Source organism: Thermobia domestica, chromosome 4 (assembly GCF_964235325.1).
Source record: "Thermobia domestica chromosome 4, izTheDome1.hap1.1, whole genome shotgun sequence".
Taxonomy (NCBI): Eukaryota; Metazoa; Arthropoda; class Insecta; order Zygentoma; family Lepismatidae; genus Thermobia; species Thermobia domestica.
In genome coordinates, this window is record NC_137457.1 from 11,453,031 (window position 1) to 11,480,033 (window position 27,003).

The 27,003-nt window shown below is 34.2% G+C and overlaps 1 protein-coding gene across 8 annotated transcripts in view; it reads left to right on the plus strand.

Moving 5' to 3' along the window:
* LOC145683716 (uncharacterized) overlaps window positions 1-27,003 on the plus strand; it is a 143,880-nt gene that overhangs the window by 88,995 nt on the left and 27,882 nt on the right. For all 8 annotated transcript variants that reach the window (XM_081755171.1, XM_081755172.1, XM_081755177.1 and 5 more), the window contains 7 exons: window positions 1,038-1,073; window positions 2,524-2,580; window positions 10,636-10,827; window positions 15,292-15,393; window positions 18,908-18,949; window positions 23,003-23,035; window positions 26,450-26,506. In XM_081755171.1, coding sequence (XP_081611297.1) covers window positions 1,038-1,073; window positions 2,524-2,580; window positions 10,636-10,827; window positions 15,292-15,393; window positions 18,908-18,949; window positions 23,003-23,035; window positions 26,450-26,506 — 519 coding nt within the window. The remainder of the gene's footprint in view (window positions 1-1,037; window positions 1,074-2,523; window positions 2,581-10,635; window positions 10,828-15,291; window positions 15,394-18,907; window positions 18,950-23,002; window positions 23,036-26,449; window positions 26,507-27,003) is intronic.

The window sequence follows — 27,003 nt, forward strand, 5'->3', positions numbered from 1 at the left end:
TCACCACAGACGACCAATCTGTTGCTTTCAGTCGCATATCAGTTTTACATGTATCATGCGAACAATCGTGGGAGTCTGCCATTAAATATTGCTACTACGACATTGAACAGCCTCATTTTGTCTGTCCATTTAAAGGAAACAAGAGAATACCGAAACATTCATTTGAGCTGCATATCATTATTCTTAAGCTGAAATATAACAAACAACGTCCTTTAAATCCAAAGAAAATTAGGAATTTATTAGAGTTACTTTAATATGTTCCTCCTATATATGATTCCTGTTATAATGATTTAGTTGCCATAACCGAAAAGAGTGAGAGAGAACAAGATGTGAATGACAAGTTTCTTGACATTGTAGAATATGCCTAATAGTTATGTATCGGTAGTTGTAGACTGGATAAAAAAGAAAGGTGCAAAATAAGAAGATAATAAAAGGTAGAAAAAGGAAAACAATAAAAGTAAAGAAGCACAAAAATATAATAATATTTTGATAGCAACCTGTTGGTATATACTCCATGTTTAAAGTGTACCAGCGGTCTATCCCGCTGCAATATTTTACCTCTAATTTTTTTTACATTCTACATGCCAGCGTCACAGTGACTTATCCAACATTAGGGGGTTTTGAGCTATGTCACATATGTCCCCATATGTCACATGGCACATTCAACCACTTGTTCTTGCTTTAGGAATATTGTACAAGAAACCACATGTGCTTAACTTTAGCTTGATTTTTCTCCGTTTTTAAAAGATGTGGGTTAGATTACTGTTGCGCTGACCCCCTCAATTGTAATGAAAGTTTCTGTGAAGTTTATAGCATAAAATTCGAAAAAGGCGAAATAATATTATAGTGTTTCCTTGTGAAGTTAGTTCAGATATTTAATTAATAATTTTTAATATGGCAGTATTTTTATTTGGAACATTTATTGGACTTTCCTTGTTTTGTTTTAAAAATCCTAAACTTTCAAATTTTTAAATTAGAATTTGAAGTATACAAGTCCACCGATAAGTATATAAAAAATGTATTTCATTATGTTTTAGCCGTTGGACAAGACTTCACAATCACGGAGTTGAGTGGTAAATATTGATGTGTACATTTGTTGACTTAATATTAAAATCAGTTTATTATCAAATGTAAAAGAAAATATGCTTTTCAACCATGGTGTGCAGTTTTATCAGTAAATGCCTTATACGAATAAGTGTATGGAAATTTATGTTTAAGTTGTAAGAATATAATTTCACATTGTCACATTTTACATATGTAAGAATTAATAACTGATCAGCAGTTTTATGTATTTTACTGTGTCAGATATATACAAACAGTTCAGTGTACAGTTAAACAAGGGATGGAAGTAGTTCTACCAAAACTGATGATTACCTAAAGTACTTGTATTGGTTTCTTTATGAAATTTATTTTCTGAAGTTAGCTCTAGAAATACTTATTGTAGAGACAATGTAAGCTTGTTACGTCGAGTCCACAATATTATATACATCTTATGCAAGATGATGTAGAAATGCATTTACGTGTAGAGGTACCAAGTTGGAGATAAAGTAAATGAGAATCATTTCGAAATCACCAAGAGTACGCCAGAATTATCGCAGTTATAAATAACAATACGTAGCAGAGAAATAAATTAACATTTAACAATATTTACAGCAGATATGCTGACAAAAGATCAAATTTCTCATATGAGCAAATAAGCAGTAGATTATCAACTGAAAACGAGTAAGATAAAATTCCGAAATAAATCTCAGACCATTGCAATTAATAACAAAGAATTAAAAAATACTCTACTCGAGTACATAATTTGGTTGAAATTCATGAAAGTAGAAATTGTTTGGTAACTTAAAGATAGAAGTCGTCCTCCAAGTTTCGATAAGCACAAAACTCAAACATTCGATAGGCTTGCTAACATTTTAAGTATATCGAATAAAATGCAATAGCTTGATGGAAATATAAGTGATGGATTTAGCTAAAATCTTTCGTGAAAAGTATGCTTAGCATGCAGATATTTAATTGAAAAGGATTTCGAAAATATATTATTTTGGGATCATCAATATAAAGTTGTTTATTAATATTAGCTATTCCGTTTAATATTTTGAACGCAAGATATCATTCTTGCAAGAAATTAGATTTCCTTCCTCGTAATCGATAACGTTATTCATTCTAAAAATCACAAAATAACTCATTGTCTATAATTTGACAATTTTGCTGTGGTACAGAGTGTATTATCGATCGTAATACTTTTAACAAAGATAAATCTGGGTAGCAATATACAGTTCTTACATTAAGCAACATATTTAGACTTATCGATAATCTTGATGTTTAGAACGAGAAATCTATCAAGCTTGGAGCAATTATGTAAATTTCTTAACATTTTGCAATCTCAGCCTGTTTGGTTACCATATAATTAAGTTTGAATACAATTTACTTTTCTGTATATATTCACGTGCATAATAATTTCGCCTCTAACTTATGTCGACTTAAATGCACGTTTTATAGTTTTGATTTTGACATTATTTTCAGATGTGGAAAAACTTAAAGGCGATGATGCTCCAGACTATGTTGTTGTGGATTACGGAGGTACGTCCAGTTTGATATGGGAATATAATTAAAAGTGTATAATATTCTTCAAAATATATATCTGAATATAAGAACGAGTCTCATAATCATATATAATAGGTTTGAAACAATATACTTAGACCAAATACAGGATAGGCATTACTTGATGTAGGTGCATAATGTTTTGTAACCGCCTGAGTTCGTGTCGCTGTTCGGGCGGCTTTTTATTTGTAACCGGCTGGAGTTCGGTCGCTGTTCGGGGTTCCATTTATTTGTAACCGTCCTAGAGTTCGGGTCGCTGTTCGGGCGAACATTTATTTGTAATTGCCTGGTGTTCGGGTCGCTGTTCGGGCGAACATTTATTTGTAATCGCCCGGTGTTCGGGGCGCTGTTCGGGCGAACATTTATTTTGTAACCAACTGGGTGTCAAGTCGCTGTTCGGGCGGCCATTTATTTGTAACCACTCCGTATTCTGTTCGCTGTCCGTGGCTCGTGGTACTACCAATAAGTATACTCCTGATACTTTAACTTACCTGGACAGGACGATGAAGAACCTTTCCAAGAAAGGTTACAAACTGTTTCCAAATCGCTCGTCAGTCTCAATCATGAGATGAGTATTAGGCGCCGAGAGGTTCGGGTGTCTCGTCTCGAAAACCTCACGGACGATCAGACGGTAATCCAGACCATAACGCACACAAACATCACTCATACCAACAACGAAAACACACTGGATTAAATAACACTAGATTTATTTATTAGAACACTATTTAGAAAAAGCGAAGAGGAATGGACACAACACTGAACACTAGATAAATATAATAATTTTCGTCGCTGAAATCACGCTTTAACTTTTCAGTGCGCGATAGCCCTTTAAATATATAAAATTATGATTCGGATTTCACTGTAAATGCTTCTCTCACACCATTGACACACTTGGGGGATTAGCACTTTGGAAAAGTTGTCTGGATCGTCCCACGATGAATCCAGTTGTTACGCTGAACAGTCCTGCAGCTTAAAGGTAAATCTTCAGTAAATAAACGAAAAGAAGGTCTCCACAGTTGAATACTGATATTGGAGGGCGCGTATATAACTTTTTAAACGCACAAGGTCTGCGGATCTGGGAATTCACTAGTTGGGGCTAGCCGTAAGAAATCGTCCTTCACCGGCTAAATAGCTTGTGCCCCTTCACAAAACTTAACCAACGCAAAGTGCGTGGTGGCTGCGTACAACACCGGAGTCGAACTCCTCGAGCATCCAAGCTCAAGCTACGGGTTGCAATGGTCAACGGAAAAGTGTTGGCAGTTCATTTCAAAAATCACTCAGTTAACTCACCTGTATGCACATACAAACAGAATATAGAAAACAATTTATGTTAAATTTTAGTCAACTGTCTATAATGCACTAGACACGGTGATAACACTGGCGTGAGAAAGTACAGATAACGGACTGCAAAAACTGTGAGGCTGGTGCCACTTTGGCTACTGGGACATCTGGTCAGCCCTATTTCTCTAATCTATTGTAATGTTTCCATAGGTGATTAAAGAAAGCACTTAATTCAGTTCCCAATAACTGCAGAATACATACTGTGTATATAATGAGTCAGGAAGAAACACTGAAATGGTTAGTCACTAACTGAAATGTTCTCAGAAAAAGCAATGTTTTAAATATATATATGAGAAAACGATGAAAGACTTCTTTGTCCAATTGTGTGGGAAAGAAGCAATTCCCACCAAAGAAAGAACTTATGTGCGTTGCAGAATAAAGTATAAATCGAAAATAATAATCACTGTCTCCACGAAATATACAGGGTGTCCACAAAAATCCTTCTATAACCTGGTAGCGGTTATATATGGCGCCTGAAAGTGGAACGACCTGTCAAGTGCACACGTAGACAGGTTGAGAACCCTTGGCCGTATGACGAAGTATGAATAAAATTAGGTTTTTCACCAAAATTTTAAAATCAGTTAGTTGGCAACACTGTCATGTGGTGTGAGACTTACGTGTATAAACGATGAATGGTTTTTCACCTGAAAAAGGGCTATTTAAAATAGTTAAAGCATTTCTTCACTCACTACAACATGATGAGTTTCCTGCGTGAGCAATGTCCAGTTCAAGTGTTCCATGAAGTAATAAGATCCTCTTGAACAATTGATGCAGTTGGGTTTCCTTATCTTACGTTTCTTCACATGTTGAAACCATGCTGTCTTCCTGTGTGAGTATCCTCCATGGTTCTCCAACGATAACTTGATGAGGGGAGAAGGGGAGATTTTTTTAACACTGGTGTGAGAAACGTGGTATGGTTTAAGCACCTGTATGATAACTTTTTTTTTAAAGTTCGCAGAAAGCGTTTGTAGGGCTATTAAAATTCTTACTTTTTTTTAAACACACACATACTTCTCGTAAAATGTTTAAGTGTTCCGTTTCGATCACTTTATTTGATATAATATGAAGTAAATACGTTATAGGGCTATTTAAATGCTTTTTTTTAAACACATAAATACTTTTTGTAAAATGTTTAAGTGTTCCGTTACGATGACTTTATTTTGTGTAATATGAAGTAAATATGCACACTCAATAACTATTCAAGAAAACATCGACTTAAAGAATTATCAGATATCTCAATAAAATTAGTAAATATACTGATATCTGTATTTAAAATATTAGAATATGAATGAATATGTAAATAGCAAACATGTTAAACGTATTAAAATACTAAAATTATTATCAAAGTTTCGATGTTACTACAATATATTTGAAAAATATGAAAATCATAGAAAAAATAAAATGAATGGAAATGTAAACACATGATAAACTGACAATATGTAAACAAAATAAGATTTTCGCCTGTATGTCCCTTTTTTTGTAAACTGTGCCTCGTGTTGTTTGGCAGAAGAGAACGAAAAATCGTTTTTCAAAAATAAAAAAAATAAACTTAAGTGTCAAAGATGACGTTCATAGTGATTCCAAGAAATAAGCATGATTCTGCATATCAAAGAAGAGATTGTGATTTCGTTGACATGTATGAAGAAAATTTGGCACGCCATAAGATCAAATGCCATCTGCTCGTCGTGAAAATCGAGACTTTAATTCAATAATGCTCAATACAACAAATGGTTTTATTCTGAAACAAAGTTATTATTAGCGTAGGGCTAGAATAATGGTTGTTGTTCACTTCTAAAAACTTAAACATTGTATTGTTTCCAGAACATATGGGTATTATCTGCAAAAGAACTTATTAATAAAGCGTTGAAAACTATACAGTGTTGATCCAAGTTTTTCAAGGTCTGAATCAAGCAAGTTGACTCGCTCGTCCAAACATTCCTGAAAACAAACGGTCATTACGTCATAAATTGACCAAAACTATAGGTGGGAAAATGTGTAATACTACACGTACTTACACACAAAATATGCCATCGACACCTGCGAGGCGAAACTAGAAACGAGAAAAGGCCTGCAACCATAGGCACTTACAAAATGTTTCTGCACAAAACTGAAATATAAACATTAATATTCAGTAAACTACGCGTATGTTCCCTGGAACATAACATACGTCTTGCACCTAGAAAAGATGTGTAAACACACAAAATACAAATGCTCTAGTAGCACCGTAAAATGTCTCTACAAGACAAAATACATGAGACCTATTAAAAGAAAAACATGAGATACAAACAAGAATATAGTCAACGACATTACAACTCTCTGGTCGGTCTGAAACATCAAGATAAAATTCCCTACAAAACAGCTGTAACAAGCTTCCTTAGGCATATTCACTACAAATATTCAAAATGGTCTTATTAACGCATTAAGATTCAGTCATCGAGCATACGAAATAATCGACAAAGTAATTTTCATAAAACATTATGGCTTCATGCTGTTGGAAAGAAAATAAGTTTATTTTTCGGGATCTATATCAATATTTCTGAGACGGCTGAAACCTCATAAATAATGGGCCATGTCGATTTTTGAAGAAAATCATCCGTCATTAGCAGTATGGCTGAAACCTAAAGATTTGTATTCCAAAACCTTTGGCCATGTTGATTTCTAAAATCCTCCATACTGTTTGTTATGGCTGAAACCTAAAGGTTCGTTATCCAAAACCTTTGGCCATGTTGATTTTTTTAAAAAATCCTCCATAACAATAACAATTTTACTACTAAATTCCAAATAGTTTTGGGACATACTGTGACTACAATATAACTTTCTGATTTTTTTAATAACACCTTAATATACAAATACACATAATAAAATTACGGTTCATAAACATTAAAATATTCACTGAAAAGTTACTAGACATCAAAATATACTCAAAAAATCTAACCTAAGAATACACATAATTATGGATTACTGCAGGTAGAAAATCTAAGATTAACACTAAAAAAGAAATTTAACATTGATAATTGCAAAGTTTCATGTTCTACGCATGAGAATACGTACTAAGTTTTAATCACAAATATACAAGTACATATAATGAATAACTAAAAAATTTCTCTTCCTGGGCATCTCGATGCATTATTTAAAAAAAATCTAAAAGAAAATCAAACATTAATTGTGAGTTATACGTATGATAACATGTTTAAAAATTTGGAAAGTGGGAAGGGATTCTAAAAAGATTTTTTTAAAATGAAAAACAATAGAAATATGTTATAAGGTCAAAATATCTTCCCACTAGCTGGGGTTACGGAAATCGCGCCAAGATTTCAAATTGCTTTTAAGATGCAATTCCCCTACGTATGTGATACGTTAATTATTTACTAAAAAATCTAAATTCAAACATCTGAAATGAAAACAAGAAAAATTAATGACATTAAACTAATAGTAAGTCAGTGATAATTTGCAACAAAAATGCACAGCTGACTGAGGTATGAAGTGCTACACGGAGCAAAGACAAAAAGAGGAAAAGAATTAATCAGCTGTGTATCACCCGTTATTCGTAACCATAAACACAGGTGGTCAAAAATTCAGCGACTATCTTATCAAAATAAAGAAAGAATAACGTGTTATCTGCTCTTTGCTGAACACTTAAAAGCTAGAAGCAAAAGGAGTTTAAAAACAATGCGTAGTTCTCTTTTCATTTTTTCCCTGCATCGCCAAAACTAAAAGCAAAAAGGAAGAAAATGAATACATGTTTATCGCTTAGAAATGCGTCGCTCGCCGAGGAGAAAAATTTGTATCAACACACAAAGTCTTGGTTACTTTTTTTTTCCTATGATTACTATTTCTATTTTGATAATTACGGTTTGTTCGTCTATTCCTACAGCGGTTAACTCTATGTACAAATCTATGCTTAATGTCACACAAATTGCGGTTCCTGTCTAGTTTGTGATAACTCAGGTTACGTGGCCGTGATTTACGACTTCTTTTGTATCTGTTATTCTTTCGTATGCGCTCTCGGTTCTGATTCCCTTTAAATTTCGTATTGTTTACGCTCCGGTCTGCGTTCTTTGCCTATTGCTATAACTATAACCTCGTTTGTGCTTCTCTATTCTGTGGTTAGTGACAGCTGTTGTGCGCTTACGACCTCTGTCGTCTACAATCATATGTTCGTGAATTTCACTACTTCTACTACAAGCGGCGTCACTAGATCCTGAATAGATAAAATCGTTGCCAGATTTGTTACGAGGTTGATTTAGACTACCTGTCTCTGAATGGAGTTCAGATTCCTGCGTTTCCTTTTCATTAGGAGTGTTAGTCTCTAGCTCAGGTTCCAATTCCAATGTTTTGTTTACACTAGGAATATCAGTTACTAACTGAGGTTCAAATTCCGTTGTTTCGTATTCAGTAGGAACATCTGACTGTAACTGTGGTTCACATTCCGGTATTTTGTTTTCAACATTTTCCGTTTGCTGACTATTTTCACGAAACACGTCCCGTAAAGCGTCTATATTTTGACGTAATTCAACAAAATTTTCTTTATTCTCATCTACTTTTCCTTCTAATCTAGCTAGGTTCTCTCTATTTTCCTTTTTTAATCTGTCAATATTCTCTTTAAAAAGTAAACTTATCTTAGTAAACAAATCTGCTTCGTTGTATGCCATCTTGAACAAAATAACCTAGACTATCACAAAAACATGATTAAAATCACCTGAAAGAGTTTTTCTTTTTTAATTCCTGATACTGAGCTGAAAGAGAAATGATATATTAAAATATTGATCTTACAAGTATTCGAGCACCAACGGTCTCGATTCGGGTCGGTAGTTCGGGCGTCATTTATTTGTAACCGCCTGAGTTCGTGTCGCTGTTCGGGCGGCTTTTTATTTGTAACCGGCTGGAGTTCGGTCGCTGTTCGGGCTTCCATTTATTTGTAACCGTCCTAGAGTTCGGGTCGCTGTTCGGGCGAATATTTATTTGTAATCGCCTGGTGTTCGGGGCGCTGTTCGGGCGAACATTTATTTTGTAACCAACTGGGTGTCAAGTCGCTGTTCGGGCGGCCATTTATTTGTAACCACTCCGTATTCTGTTCGCTGTCCGTGGCTCGTGGTACTACCAATAAGTATACTCCTGATACTTTAACTTACCTGGACAGGACGATGAAGAACCTCTCCAAGAAAGGTTACAAACTGTTTCCAAATCGCTCGTCAGTCTCAATCATGAGATGAGTATTAGGCGCCGAGAAGTTCGGGTGTCTCGTCTCGAAAACCTCCCGGACGATCAGACGGTAATCCAGACCATAACGCACACAAACAGCACTCATACAAACAACGAAAACACACTGGATTAAATAACACTAGATTTATTTATTAGAACACTATTTAAAAAAAGCGAAGAGGAATGGACACAACACTGAACACTAGATAAATATAATAATTTTCGTCGCTGAAATCACGCTTTAACTTTTCAGTGCGCGATAGCCCTTTAAATATATAAAATTATGATTCGGATTTCACTGTAAATGCTTCTCTCACACCATTGACACACTTGGGGGATTAGCACTGGGGAAAAGTTGTCTGGATCGTCCCACGATGAATCCAGTTGTTACGCTGAACAGTCCTGCAGTGTAAAGGTAAATCTTCAGTAAATAAACGAAAAGAAGGTCTCCACAATTGAATACTGATATTGGAGGGCGCGTATATAACTTTTTAAACGCACAAGGTCTGCGGACCTGGGATTTCACTAGTTGGGGCTAGCCGTAAGAAATCGTCCTTCACCGGCTAAATAGCTTGTGCCCCTTCACAAAACTTAACCAACGCAAAGTGCGTGGTGGCTGCGTAGAACACCGGAGTCGAACTCTTCGAGCATCCAAGCTCAAACTACGGGTTGCAATGGTCAACGGAAAAGTGTTGGCAGTTCATTTCAAAAATCACTCAGTTAACTCACCTGTATGCACATACAAACAGAATATAGAAAACAATTTATGTTAAATTTTAGTCAACTGCCTATAATGCACTAGACACGGCGATAACACTGGCGTGAGAAAGTACAGATAACGGACTGCAAAAACTGTGAGGTTGGTGCCACTTTGGCTACTGGGACATCTGGTCAGCCCTATTTCTCTAATCTATTGTAATGTTTCCATAGGTGATTAAAGAAAGCACTTAATTCAGTTCCCAATAACTGCAGAATATATACTGTGTATATAATGAGTCAGGAAGAAACACTGAAATGGTTAGTCACTTACTGAAATGTTCTCAGCAAAAGCAATGTTTTAAATATATATATGAGAAAACGATGAAAGACTTCTTTGTCCAATTGTGTGGGAAAGAAGCAATTCCCACCAAAGAAAGAACTTATGTGCGTTGCAGAATAAAGTATAAATCGAAAATAATAATCACTGTTTCCACGAAATGTACAGGGTGTCCACAAAAAATCCTTCTATAACCTGGTAGCGGTTATAGTTTCACTGCCTAGCATATATAATTATTATGGTTTGTTCCCATCCCGTGAACAAACATTCCACTCACACAAGTGTCCCATTGTCATAATTTCAATTTTAAAGCATTTGCATTTTTATACCTTCAAAATTACAATATACGTTTTAAATTCAGTAATAATTATACACATATACTGTTATTGTTTTCTTTGTAAAACACGACCTTAGCATATATTACCTGATAACACTTTTTGTATTTGACTATTTAGATTCTTGTCCTGAGGGCCAGAAGTACTTGCCCTGTGGAACTGGTTGCGAGCCGAGTTATTGTGACCAAGCATCTTCAAGCAATAAGAAATGTGTGAATGTTTGTATCCCTGGATGTTTCTGTGAGATGGAGAATACTGTCTTTCTAAGTGTCAATAATCTTACATGTATACCTATTCCGGACTGTCCAAGAAGTAAGTTTTAATATCAGGCACTAATCTTAGGAAAACACAATTTAACACTTTAATGTATATTAGTAGTGAATGAAGTATTAACATTGGGATTGACCCACGAAAGAGTGAGAAAATTATCAGATAATTTATTTGTTAACCTACACATATTTGGCCAAAAACATCAATACAATTACTATGTTATTATTTTCCGTATTGTTAACAGGCGTTCCTGCTTCTGAGGAGCACATTCTGGTTAATTAGTGTTAGTTTCGCGCAAATTGAAATTTATGCACCCATTTATATTATAATAATACATTTTTTCATTACTTAAAACTCTGAATTCAATGTTTAACCAGGGTTGTTTGCAATATGCTAGTATATAAGAGTGGATATCGTGTTATAAACGGAGGGTTGATCCAATTTGATTATCAGTAGTTAATTACCTGTTGTTATGAATGAGATCTTACCGATGTTTATTTTTCGAATTGAATATAACTTTGTACCATCTGCTTCTATGTTTTTAACATTTCTTGGCCTATTTTAATGAAATCGTCAATTACTACTTGGCTCACACCACAACAATTCTTTGCATATCGGGCAATTTGCAAGTAAAGGAATTCGGTTAAAGCCTTAATTAACATAGCAATTATTCATTCAGCTTTATTCTATTCATTTTTTCTCCTTTTTTAATTACTCTTCTGGATTGTTTCATTTTCGGACAAAAAATATCTAAATTGAAAAACTTAAAAAACATTGCGGATCTAATGTTAGGCTATAGAACTCTCATAAACTGTCATATGAACTCCATATCAATAGTTGAATTAAACTCAAAATCAACAAATCTGTCCATTGTTATTTACATTTCTTCCGATCTGATTTAATAAGAACTACTCACGAAACTATTAGTCATGCAGATCTTGAGCCAATAAATTATATACTGCACGTAAAGTCAATTTGCACATTAATGAGTAATCATACTAAATTAAACGAATTTATAAAATTTGTTATAAGTACTGTATCTACAAAATAGTTTTAAAATGATTGTAACTCGTAGTTCAATTTTCTTACATTGTCAGAACTTTATAAAGTCTGTATTGATACGTAGTTAAAGTAAATTCAGAAAACAGATTGTAATTAATACAAACTGAAATTAGAAATCGTATATTTAACGAGTGATAAATGACAATCACTGGCGTGTAGGCTTCTTGACAGTATGGAAAAATTTTTCATTACATTGCATACTCTTACAGGGTACAAGATACACTAAACGAGTGGAGTATTAATTAAAATTTCATGCACAAACAACTCCTTACAAAAGTTTTGAATGAAAATATAAATACCTGCGTTGCAAACCTAAGAATATAAAAGAAAACATATACTTTACTCGCAAACAAAGTAGCTGTTTAGGAATTGTATGTTTGCTTTATGCAATTGAGGAAGGAACTTCTCATCATTATAACAGTGTGAAAAACGTTTATAACTTTCATAATTGGTTTAGTGACTCTGTGGTCGAGAACATACTTTCAAGGTTGAAAATAATATAATATTTTTTTCCATTATGAGACATACTAAATCACTAGGTTATATGAATATTTGTACCTAATATCAGCTTGTTTCGTGTATTATTTTGTTGCTTTCGTAATTCTGATGTAACACTAAGTCTGTACTTTAGGGAACACATTACCAACATGGGGAGATATTTTGCGAGGATCTACACTGACTTTGTATGACATTTAATTTAATTCATTTTGAGTTCCTAACAATGTGGATAATATATTTGGTGGTGGTCGGTAACGTAAGGCTACACCCTCAACGAAGATAATAGGGATTCCTTAAGTAGTTGACACTTTATGTGCACAGGGTTAGGTCCGTACTCGACGTATCATTGTCCAATCACCTGAAGTTATCGTTCTGTTATACCTGTTCTGGAGAGGACTGCAATGGACCTACAATTTTCTGGACCTTGCTATGGTAAACTTTGTTTTATGTATGTAAAAACACACTACTTGACTTGCAAAGATGAAATGAAAAGATGTCTCGGTTGAACGTCCCATGATTACGTCTGTTAGGGTAAGTGATGCAGATGATAAAAGCACCCGAATGACGATTAAATAATGGTGGAATGAAAACTTTGAAGGAAAGTGGGGAACCATGTGGAAACACAGAGACACAATCTTGTCCACGACAAAATCGTCATCTTGCTTGTATTAGGATATAAAATTCTCAAGGAGAATGGTGAGAAAACATACAGGGGTTGGACAAAAATCAAAGACATTTACAAAGGTGGGAAAATCATACCTAGTATGGTGTGGGGCCTCCTTTTGCGTCCAAAACAGCATGCATCCATCGTGGTATGGACGTATACACCTCAAGAATCGTGGTGTGTGAAATTTTGTACCATTGCTCCTCCAAAACATGCTCCAGGTCCTCAAGGCATGATGGTGGAGGGTAATGAGACCGAACACACCTTTCTAACTCCGACCACAATGACTCAATGGTGTTCAGATCTGGTTATTGTGAGACCCAGAAGAGGTGTCATGCTCCTGGTCATGCTACTCAAATCATGATTTCACTGTTTTTGCAGTGTGACAGGGTGCCAAATCACCTTGGTATATACCATCACCATCAGGGAATAATATTTGTGCCATGAGTAGAACCTGGTCCCCCAAAATAGCCTCATACGCCTTATCATTCATCATTCCATGCAGGGCTATGATGAAACCTGCAGACAACCACGATGTCACTGCCCATACTGTAACAGAACCACCCCCATGCTTTACAGTTGGGAGCAGACAGTCTGTATCATAGGCCTGCGACGATGTCCTCCATACGTAAACACGACTGGTTGTTGGAAACAAGGTGAAGTTCGATTCATCGGACCACATTACGCGTTTCCACTGCTCATGAATCTACGCCTTGTGGTCCTTGCACCACTGGATAACCTTCTTCGCATTTACTGCTGTCACCAGGTGTTTGGGGATAGCGGTAATGCCATGAATTCTCATTTTATGAAGTTCCCCGTCGCACTGATTTCAACGAAACCGGGTTCTGTAGGCCTGAATTGAGTTCAGACATAATCCTCATTGCAGCGGTCTTCTTTTTAGTTGCTTCAACCCTTTTACTGCCCTCCGGTCCCTATATGACAAGATTGTCTTTCGACCACTATTGTGCTTTGCAGACGTCGTTTGCCCATGACTTGTGTGTCCTCGTGACATTGGACAGTGCCTTTCGATATCCCCACAATATTTGCCACTGTTGCCACTGAAGCTCCAACCAGACGGGGACCAACGATCATGCCTCTTTGGAAGTCTGTCAGGTTGCTCATTTTACCGCACCACGTTTACACCACGACACTCACAAATGAACTGGTTACTGCTGACGGAAGAGGGACATCCACACGACATATTGAAGAAAGAAAAAAAACTATCGGCAACCGCAACAGGTGTTGTACAATTGAGGGCCAAACTTACGTGTCTTGTATTAAGTGTTTTAGATTTTTTGTCTAGTCCTGTATTTCTTCGCAGTGGAAATACATACAAAGAGGGAATTAGTAAGACTAGAATATAAGATTACAAGTTTATTTTAAGGACAGTACGTATGTTGGTTATGAGATCGTAGGTAACATTACATGGCATATATCTAAGCTAAAATTCATCCCAACGTACCACCTATCTACTATGCTCTGCTGCGCTAGGAATAACCGCCTCTAATGTGCAGTTAATTACTATACGTTTTTTCAATGAAATTGTGTACTAAAATTTATCTACACTGCTAAGATACACTGAAATTTCAGAATTCAATATTCACATATATTATCATGGTAGTAAGTTGGATTACTAACTATTTACATCACAACTAGGACTTCTAACGTCTTTGATATAAATTTCAAGCACAAACTTTAAACCTTATAGCATTCACTTCTTCCTTCGGAATAATTTTGTTGTGTGTTGTTTCATTATGAGATAGATGCGGTATAGATTTGTAAAGTTGTTTATGTTAACTATATCCATAAAAATGATATTCCTTTGCAGACAACGAATGTTGTGCAGCATCATCTACTACATATATTGTGTACCTTAGGATGAACATCAACATCTTGACTGCTATTAATGTAAACCTCAAATTCACTGCATACATGATATGAGATGTTGCCGCTGTGGCTCAGTGGTAAAGCGTTCACCTCTGGTGCGTGGATTCCCTGGTTAGTTCCAAGTTAAATGTTTGATAGACGAACACTATTTCTTTGGGTATTCTTGAGTTCTCCATTTTCTTTTATTTCTTAGTATCAACATTACCATCAGATTCTCCATTAGGAAAATTGCATACTTTTACATTAAACACAAAATAAAAAATAAATAATATAACTCCTTATAACTTTTACTATATTTTCATCTATTTTCTGTTATACTGATTGTTATAATCTATATCAAATATGAAATCCATTTTATGCAATGGATTTATTTAAATTTAATGTGATTTTTTCAGAACAAGGCAATAGTGGTAAGGGCAAGAATAAAGGAATTGATGACGAGGACGAAGAGGTACCTGATGTAGGATTTGCATCTGCTCAAAATTTGGGAGCAGCACGTATGTTAATTTATATCTTCCTTTTTAAATACATATATTATACTTCTTTACTGTCAATAGCTTGGTAATTCTCTTAGTGCCACCGCCTGGTGTTACAAACGTTGTAATAACACGGTAAAAATTACCACCATACAAGAGTATCTACAATATCCTTGTCTTTTTAGCATAATAGAAAAAGAGAAAGTTTTGCTAGAAGAAAGGAATAAACTTCTTCAGTATACAACTCAGATATACGAAGAGGAAATAAGTAAATATATTATAATTTGCGAGGGAAGTTGGTAGCTCTTCTTACTTCCGCAAGGATCTAAGATTTAAGTGGTGATGTTGAAGGATATTCTAGAATGGTGACAATATTCAGAAGAGGCAAGTTTCTTTTTTGGTAAATTTTATGAAATCAGACTCATTAATCATAAAGAGTAAGGATTCAGACCCATATTTACTAACGACTATGTGGCCAAACCTTCATGAGTACTTTTGTTTTCATAGAATATTATTCGACCACATGTAAAGTTGCTTCAATCTAAGAACTAATCATCAATCTCCCTGTAACAAAACAGAACTTTTGGGCATTCTGGCTTCCTGGTTCTCTTCTTTTTACCTCTCTGATTGGAACTTAAATCAAAGGAGGTATAAATGAGATAAGGTTAAAAAATCTAAAATTAAATTGAAAAGTTTTATACTTTTGTTTTGTGAAAGATGCACAGTATATGCATCGAATATATAAAATTTATTTCAAAAGTTTTGATTTCACATAAATGAAGTAAAATATATAATAGGTTTATGTTTTATCTAATTTAAATACTTGTCATCTGGCGTAACGTGAATTTGAACATAAAACTTAGAAAAGATGAAAGTTTTATGTGAATATCTTTCAGATGTGCTCTTTTCAAAGATCGTTGGAACTGTTCGTATTATTGAGTGTTTTAAAATGGACTCATCGACTTTAAAGAACATTTATGTTAATCAAAATAAAACGAAAACGATTTAGGTTAATAAAATATTTTACTGAAATATTTTAGCATGCCACGGCCAACCTTAAATTTCGTCATGTAGTAATATCGTGGATAAAGTTTGAACAATAGATATTATTTACGAATCCACGAAGTAGTTAAGTCGATTTTTCTCAGATAACAGTTAATGCCAGTCTACAAAGTCCCATCTATTAGTGTTGACTTCAGGAGATTGTTCGGAATGGATTGTCACGTTGTTTGCAATTTCCTATCAGAGCATTCACGGTCTAGCTTATTTTGGGTTTCTACTATTCTTCCAGTACTACTTGTATCTCGTCAGACTATTACTGTCATCCCTTAATATCCGTACAACTTATGCTTCAAGGAGAATCTAATATTTAAGAATTTCTGCAGTTTCTGTTCTTCTTTTAGTAAATGCGTTCTGCTTAATCCTTTTCATATACATAAATTGAACAGACATTAAGATATAGAATTAACAATTGCCCTCACTTTCCTTAATTGCTATCCGAAAAGAATATAAGCAACCGCTTGGTAGATTTGTAAATTAATTCTGAAAGTGAATCCTTATATATGATTTTGGCACTAGGTGAAATTTTAGGTTGGATGTAGGATCTGGGGAAGGTTCAAAGTATAATAAAGTATCGATCTTTTAAGTTTTATTTAGAACTATAAAGTACTTGTAAACTTAAATGATACATATGAAGTTAGAAACAATACTCTTGTTTAAATTTAGTAAGTTCCAATCAATGTTGGTTTAGAGTAAGCTTCGTACTATGTGAGAAGTAATAGAACTCTAGTATGCAATGAATTAAGCAAACGTTTATAGTCTAAAATATGCAGCATCTCTGCTTTCAAAAGAGGACAATTTGTTGGACTCGGATATGGTATACAAGTGTGAAGAACGTGGTAACCTTGTTAGATTTATAAGGAGGTATAGGTTCTAAGTTAATTGATACAACTACATCTACAAGGAAGGCCAGTGGTGAGTAAAAGTTTCTCATTAGCTGAACTTGCGGACGATTAAAGTGTATTGTCACTCAGTACTGTGAAGCAGCTGCGATGCAACTGACAGAGGAAATCAAGTAATGCATCGGAGAACTTTTCTCGGGAATCCTAGCCCAGAGCGACATAAGTTTCAATGTTCAACATGCATGGATCAAACTTCTTGTAAAAGTCATAATGTTTTAGAACGAAACTAATCGTGCCGCAAATATACAATATGTATAACTTGTGGGTGCTTTCATCGTTCGTTGTTTCTTTTATTTCAAACCAATGCTCTTGTTTGTGCGTTGTGAACGCGCAAAGAATCACGTGATGCTAAATGTATTCTCACATAATGTGAAATATGACGGCGTCTTTGCTTATCTGTGGCCTACGATTTCTCAGTTTCTAGTTATTCCAGTGCTAAAACTCACTGGTCTAATTTATACCTGTTATTGTGTTGTAATTTTAGGTAACCATGTGGATCTTGATTACAGACAATCATGCTATATTCTAAGCTAATGCCACCATCATCACAAGTAGAACAGTTATATTGCGGTTAGAGGAAAAGCATGATGAAATTGGTCGCCTCTTTTGATATTTAATACCCTCGGACCTATACATGATTTGATATCTAATTACCACAATGGAGACACATGTTTGCCAAAGAATTCTGCATGAATTCTGCCTTACGGAACTAAGTTATGTACTGCAGAATTATGTAATGTTTCAGTTGCTACTTTTCATGTTGCATCACAGCTGTTCGAAGAGCGAAAGAGAATGTGGTACCACATTGATCTCGAAAATACACTCCTAGACGCTAATATTAAATTCATAACTAATGGTAGTTCGGTATGTGCCATGTATAAAACACGCAATGCAGACAAGCTAACCTTAACTCTCACTGTTTGGAGGAAACTCTTTTTTCATTAGAGGGCCGTAGTGTTGAAATAACTTTTGATATTTTAGCAATAAAAAAAACTATGTCAACAATGTTAAATATATAGGGATAATGAGCCGTATAATGACAAGATTTTACAGTTTTTCTGTTTGTTAAATGACATCTCAAATTGTACGACATGAACATATTTTTCATTAATTTCTAAGGGAGAAAGACTACACAATTTGGACAAACTAACATCTCAAAATTATTGCATTCGCATCTTGTTTTGATGAAGAATGAGAACAATATTCCAACAAATACTTCAATACGTTTTAAAGTAAGTTGAATAATAGGAATCGTTTGAAGAGTAAGCCGGAAACGAGACCGTTAATTTGTAACGCTTTCTAAAGAACGAACAGTGTTATAATGACAACATATGTGACAACGGGTATGGAATATATTATTCCGTCCTTTAATCGTTTGCGGAAATTAGGCAAAAGTACAATCCTCAAAAATCTTGTATTGTGCACTGCGAAAGTGCTGATCATGTTCTCTAAATTAATCTTGAAAAATAGTAACTGCACAGCGAACAAATACACTGTCTAAAATGTATCCTAAATGTAAGCTCCATCTAGTAAAGTGTGTTAATTAATTTAATATTGCATTTCTCTACTATCAGCTGATGAAGAAGATGAAAAAGCAACTGAATCAACGATTGATTGTAAGTTAACCTATTATATTTTATTTACCTTTAAATATCATGCACATTATAATAATTATTTATAGTGTTTATGACTGTATTACGTCGCCAATACTATTAACAGCATTACTGAGATTGTATACCTAGTCCTGTTAGACCTGGATCCCATTCCCAACATTAGTTCTTATTGTTTCGTACCCACATCCATCTCAGGGTTCACGTCTCGTGTAACCTCGGTACTCAACGGGATACGAAACTCTAATTCAATCAATCAATGAATTCAATAAAAATATAGGTATTTTTAAACTTTTTATTTCTTGATTCAAATTTGATGTAATTTCATTAGATCTATCACCGTTCGTCTAAATGCTAATTATCAACTAGTGGAAACTAACAGCGTAATGTTATTAAATAAATTACTGCCAAATATGTAGACCCTATTGGCCGATTTATTATTCTAGGAGGAATTGTTTTGATTTTATCAAATTGTATACTTGGTTAATTTATATACCGAACTGCAATTACCAACATTCGCATTCCGAATACTATTCGTGAAAGTTGATTGAGTTGAGGCAACCGGTTTCCTTTCCTCTCTGTCGCCACGTTATACTGCAGAAAACTGTCTTTTTCTCATATTAACTAACCGTTTCGTGATCAATTGCAACACTTGTCTGCCATGAAATCTGAGGAAGTTGAATAAGGGAAAGAAGAATTAATTTAGAATCTAGATAATTTAGCGGATGAAACTCCCAAACAACTAGGAAAATGACCAGATAATGCAACTAATTTGACCCGATCCTACGAGCTCGATTCGTGTCTTTTCAGTCATAATTGTACTCGGAACTTTTAGGCTATAATATTTCATTTTTTAAGCAGCATGTCAAATTCTTCTATCCCGAATGGATACCGAAACTTTGTCCCAATCGAGTTCACTGTATACTTGACTTCTTGTTTTCTACAATATTGCTTAACATTTGATCACGTGTGACTTAGAAACTCAATGTCTTTATATTATAGTAGGTATATGAAATCTTATAACAACCCATTTTTTCTCAATATTTTCCCCCAATCATATTACCTCTGTGTATTTTTATGTTTCCGCATATGAGATGAAATCAATGGAACTTCGTGGAAAAAGAGGTTTGTTATGATAAGTAGCATAAATAAGAATGGGAAGGTAATTATCGAGAGGTGAAGTTTTAGAAAGATGGAAGGAACATGTTGAGGAATTTAATTACAGTGGGAATAAACCGTATAGCTTAGATGTTGAGGTATAAAATGAAGTAGATGAGGATTTAGTATTCTTCGGTATGAGTTTAAAAATGCTACATATATCCAAGATTAGGAATGGAAAGGCAACCAGCATCGATAATATACCATTCGAATATAAGAATACAGGATAGAAGGGTAGCCAAGAGCTGTACCGACTGTAGAATGAAATATATGGAACAGGGGAGTGACCAAAAGACTTCCTGAAGACTATCATGATATCAAAGGCTAAGAAATCGAACGCAAAGAGACTTGAGGATTTTATAACTATTCCTCATATCTCATGCAGCAATAAATTGCTTTGATTTCGAAACTGATGATTGTATGGAAGAACAAATAAGAGTTGAGGGGGCAGTTCTGGCTTGCTATAGATAAGTGCACAAGATGTAATTGAGTGATCGGTAATTGAAGTGATCGGAGAAAAATATATGAAAAGGGAAAAAGATGTATGTGGTGTTTACTGATCTAGAAAAGGTTTTCGATCAATTGGATTAGAAATTGTAGTTGAAAGTTCTAAAGAAAGTTGGACTAGAATGGAATGATCGAAAACTCATGAGAAAATTATATCTGGTATGAACCAAGAAGTAAGTGTTAGAACAGGAGAGGAAGTGACAGATAAATTGCAATTGGAAGGGGCTTCGTCATTGATGTTGTTTTTACCTACATTATTTAACATCTATCTAAAAGAGACAGTGGAAGAGAGCCTGCCAAATGAAGACGGCATTTCAGTAGACGGTAGAATGATTAGGCTTACTCTGTTTGCAGATGATATGGCGCTTGTTCCAGAACCTGAAATGAAATCAACAAGAATGTTAGAAAGCTTGAGGATGAGCTGTGAAGAATATTGGACGAAAATAAATGTTAGAAAGACAAAAGCAATGGAGACTGGAATGAAGAGGTTGGTGTCAAATATAGAATGAGTAGGGTAGAGAATGAAACAGGTTACTAGTTTTTGAAACCTGGGAGTATTATTAATGATGACATGAATTGTGAACGCGAAATAAAAGGAAGAATAGAAATGGGGAAAGAAGCCTTTAGGAAGAAGAAATTTCTATTTTGTGGGACCCTAAATAACGAGTTGAGAAAATGACCCATATAATGCTTGGTGTGGAATATTGTACTACATAGAGCAAAATATGGATAATACGCAAAAAATGATGAAAAACGACTGGCAGCTTTCGAAATGTTAGTGTGGAGAACTAACTGGGTCGAGCGGGAAACAAATGAAAGAGCCTTAAAAATGGTGGGGAAAGAACAAGTTTGAACATTATTAAAAAGAGGAAGAGAAACTCATTGAGACATTAGATAAGAAGGAATTGTATCAAGAGGGACGTGCTGGAGAGTATGGTGGCATGAAAGAGGGGGAGAGAGCGAAGGAGACTACCATTAATGGATGATTATCAATACTGAAAAATCATAAGTGAAGACGAAGAGGTTAGCGGAAAACCCGTGGATCTTGAATGTTTCTCAGCTGCAGCAAGTGGCCCTCCAATAATGGCAGAATAACTATAATTATGATGAAGAATATATGACACACAATGTTATCCTCATAATTCAAGTACTGAAAACCTGCACATCATTGTATCTTACATGTTTATACAACAAATAACGCTGTACCAATTTCCCAAGTTTTATGTTGATTGGATGAGATTGTGTACTATGTTTCGTTTTCAAATCTATGGCTCAAAATTACAAAGGGATTTGTGGAACCAAGATCCGTAAAGTATAAGTTAATATCTGATATTCTTTTGTAGCAGTTCAGTGTTTACTAACATGCAGAGCTTGCTCCGAATCGTGAGTTGTCAGCTGAACTTTTATGAGATAAAATGAAGTTGATATTTAGGGAAAACATCAAACTATAAACGAAAAATACACATTAAATACATGTTAGCAACGTAGTTAGTAAGAGGAGCAAAGACGGACAAACACGTCACACAGTTATGCAAGTTAAGTTGTAATACAACTTTATTTAAAATGTAACTATTGAATCTATTAGCTTAAGAAATGGAAGAAATATGACACAACTGTATTCGTATATTTATTATAAGAAGGCTTTTACTTATATAACTTAGTCTGCGTAATTCAGTGAATACTAGAACAAAAATTGCAACCAGCTATGATAAAAGAAGCATGACTAAAGTAAAACTTTTGGACTTATCTGTGCTTATATAATATTGTATCAATATACTTAAATAATGTATTTAGTTCCAAAAATGTATAAAGTATGAATGGTTTTTGATTAACAATAAGCAAACGACAAGCTCATTAGTTCCTGTTATTTTCTTCAGACATAAATAATATTAAAAATATTATCTTAAGTCAGCCATTGCCATACCGTTCAAGAACTATTACTATTCTTCATTGATCTGTTACCTATTAATTTAGTGCATTTTATGTAAGAGTTTTTTTAGTGAAAGAAATAAAAAGCAATCTTTAAAATAGCATTCAGGAAAATTGATCAATTGCATTCACTTTATAATAATAAAGTATTTTGTCGTTGTTTTGATTGTTTCTGTTTTATTTAGTTTTCTCTCTTCAACTGCACTATTCCTACGATTGTAACAACTCAGTGATATTAGGACGCAATTTACAACGTAAATTCTGTTTGTTCTTTTACAAAAACTGGGATAGTGTTTAGTTCTAACTAAAATATTTCATTTCTAATTTGCTTACTTTGACACATTTGCAACCAAAAACAAATTCCGCTGGAATATTATAAAAAAATAAAAGTAACTTATTTATCTTTAAAAATAACCTTTCATCATCAAATTATAATTCTTTCTTTCTTTTTTTTTGCACGTCAAGACATAGACGTAACGTCAGAAAAAAGAAGTCCAAGTAAGTTTATAATCTCTTTATTTAAGTTTTTGCATTTAAGATATTTTCAGACATTTCACTACTTTATTTTAAAAAAAACGTTGGAGCTGTGTCCAACCGATTTTTGACATTCAGCTATTAGGATTTCGTATTTGCTAAATATTAAATATCAATATAGAACTCAGGCTTTTGTAATTTTATTTACTAATAAAACTGTTCTATACAAGTTTGAAAATATTTCCTTGAATCTTAATTTAAATAATATTTTCCAATCATTCTATTAATAATAATTCATAAGAAAAGTAGAAAACTATTAGAGGTAAAGATAAAGCCCTGATATTGTTCTTCAGAACTGTAATTAGTGTTCCCGCATAGAAATGTAAAGCTCTTGTATGCTAGGAAATAGTATTGAATTTCCAATTTTGCATGAAAGCATTCATTTATTAATATTCGTAACCATTGTCATCTGTGAAAAGTAGAAACATTGTTATATTATTAGAGTATGGAATTAGGAAGAATGCTTTTCTACGGCTTTTAACGAAGCACAAAACGTTTCACTTCACCTGGATCTTTGGTGTAGAGTGTTATTTTCGCCTAAGCAGATGTTGTTCCTTTATCGACAGTGTTTCTACACAAGAACAGTGCAAAATTGTTTACAAAAGGAAATTTTATACAGGAATTCAAAAAATTTCCATCCGTTACTTTCCTCTTGTATGCAGTACTGGGACAGTCTGTATAACATCTGCAAGCTTGTTTCATTAGCTTTCAAGTGAGGTTTAATATGTAACATAATCTGGAAGTGTGCTAGAATGTTTTAACGAAAAATCGACAAGTCTAAGAGGAAAAGGTCACCCTCACTGGTATCTCCGGAACGAGGGGGAATAGGTCCTATGTTCACTTAAGCACTTATGCTTAGAATGATCTCTCCTATCACCTCCCATTTTTTTTAATTTTTTCACAGGACAACCTGTATATATATATATCTATTCAATTCGAATTCAGCACTATTAAAACACTACATACTGTAACAAAGTATTCGTTACAGTATAAAGACCTGATATATAATATCTAATTATATAAATCTAAGTAATCAATGAGAATTATATTGAAAATTGCAGTGCTCTAATACATTTCCTACTTTATTAAGAGCAATGTAATTGCTCACAGAAAATCACAATTCACTCGTCTTACTAATTGCCCATTTCTAGAGAATGACCTAAATACATTTACATACACTGTTAAAAATCTTGGAATCATCTGACGAAAGTTTATTACTGCAACATAGAGTATTAACCCTTATTACCCCGAATTATGTTTTTAATTTTTTTTTCGTGAATTGTGTTTATGTTCTTTCCTAACAACATACAAAGATAAGAATAACGCTTTTCGTTTATTACCTTGTTCATTTACTAGTTAAGTAATTAGATTTTACTAGTAAATGAACAAGGCAAATGAGCAGACATTTAGCGTTGGTTTTCTGAACGGTGTTTTCCGTTACCATATGGCATCACGGGGATAAAACGGGTTAATATGTTAATTGACAACATTTCACCTTCCGAACAGCTATGGTGTAACGTAAGTCGGGTCGAGCAGAACTTTAATAGTGTCAAGCGAAATATTACACAATTATGTCTGCAGTGTTTGACTCACCTCTGTGAGAAGTTAGACTGAAATCTTCCCCGCATTCATGTTTTCAAAACTGACCACATATATCCAGTCACGTTTAGGTCAGTTTATCGGTAGAACCTAGTAAGTAATCACCTTCATTTCTGTGTCTCTCAACCCATGCCACGAAAGTTCCAACTGTATGGATGGTCATCTTTCATTCTAGAATATTGTACCCTCTGATACAACATCTGGCCCATATGACGCAAACCATCCTATAAAATTATGGACAATGAAGTGACATGAAAGCGTCAAGTAAAGGATCCATTGAATCTCAGGTAATGAGGTCCATAGCATGACAATGCAGCGTTGAAGTCCAGAGACTCTCAAAGTCTTTTCCAGTTTACGGACAACAGAAACAAATTTGTTGCTTCAAATAAAGTCAATGGTAATTTATATGAGTTTGTAATACATTTCTACAGTAGTTAATAGATGTCGTGCTAAAGTGGATTTGTATGTGCAATCTGATCCAAACAACATATATAGCTTCCATTTATTATATAACACAACTTATTGAACTCCTGCGTTGTTTAGGAACTCTAACAAATTGTGCATTAATTGCTTTTAAATAAGAGTATTAATATTTTATATAAAATTATAACACAAGATTAGAAAATAGAAAACACAAGGCTATAAAAATTATTTCTCGTTTCGTCTCATTCTGTGGTCAACACTACATGAACATTCCTTGAACTACTGTTGTTTACTGTAGATAACGTAGATACTGTTGTTACCTGGGTTACATATCCAGCTGATACTACATACATTGGAAGTGTACAATAATACGTTTAGCTGAAATATTTGTCGTATTTCTCCAGCAGACAGTATCTATGTTTTGCGAACTCACATATGAAAAGCTGGGGGTTCCTTAAGAGATGTTTTTATATTATAATGAATAAACCATCGGATTGTTTCACGAAAAATATTCATGTTATACTAGTTAGGAACTAAGTGATACTTTCGGAGAAGTAGGTACTGTGTAAGGAGAGTTAGAGCGGAGATGTGCAGTGAGTTGCACATATGGTTATAATATAAACAAATGTACTTTCCGAATTCCAAAAGGACATACTATTGGTGGTTTGCTAATTGATTAGGTTTCCCACAATAAACTAGTTTTAATTTCATCCTATACAAGTCGTGTCTGTATCTAGTACAATGTCGTGATTTTAAACTATCATGTATATCATATGGTACAAGTTATTTTAATTCACTGGCAGAATATTCCAGGAAAATATTGAACCCTTTTACACAGCAGAGTTGTTGTAGCATGCTTTTGAAAATATCGCGCTGATGTTATCTACCTCCTCGGCTCAGCCTAATGCCAAACATAATTGAGCACATATGGTCTGTTGGTTTTGAAGACACGAATCTCCTATAGATTTCAACATTCGTCTTTTGTCATGGAATTAAGGTATATACTGCACGTACGGAATTAAGGAATAAGGGATTTTCTGAGGGAGAATGTTGGTACAACGCCATAATTATTTCTGCACTAGTTTCTGTTGTTTTCCATTGAATTAATAATTTCAATGTGCTACGAATATCCCCGTAATTTAATAGCAAGCAATTATTATTTTAACTGAGACAATTTGTATCTATACGAAGATAATTAAAGATATATGTACTTTAGAACAGGTGAAATTTTAATTATATTCCTATTTTTTATTATGTGACGATGATAAAGGCTAAGGAAATTTAGATATTTAGAGAATGAAGTAAATTTATTGTTTACCTGTAGATATATGAATCATTTTGATTTTACTCAAATAGAAAAGAAGATCGCATCACCTACCCGCAGCAAGATGGGCCAGAAGTACCAGACTAAAGGTATGTTTGAGAATGAAATATATTTACGTTTTTACTGTTTCATTAGTAAATGTAATTTATATTTACACCTTATGTGTGGATGGTTATAAAAGTTCATTCTTATCTGTTTTTGGAATAATAACTAACTAAACATTTTTCTGTAGTTCAAGGTTATGAGGGAAGGGGATGTAACTACAGATTCCTATAGGACCTTTTGCAATGAGGCTAAAAACCGATATAAAAGCTCACTTGAGATTTAATGTTTTGATATATGTCTCCAAGAATTTATTCTTTTTAAATACCAGTTATCAGCCGTGATCTTTGTCATTGTTTTAAAAATAATTGAGTTCAGAACAGAAAAGCAACGATACCACTCATTAAATTTAATTATGAATATATATAGTGTCTGTAACCGTATTACTCAAATCTGTACGGATAGTAAAATAATTGAATAAATTAATTTGAGATAAAAAAAACCTAGGGTTTAATAGGTCAAGAGTTCCTCGTCGTCTTGGAGT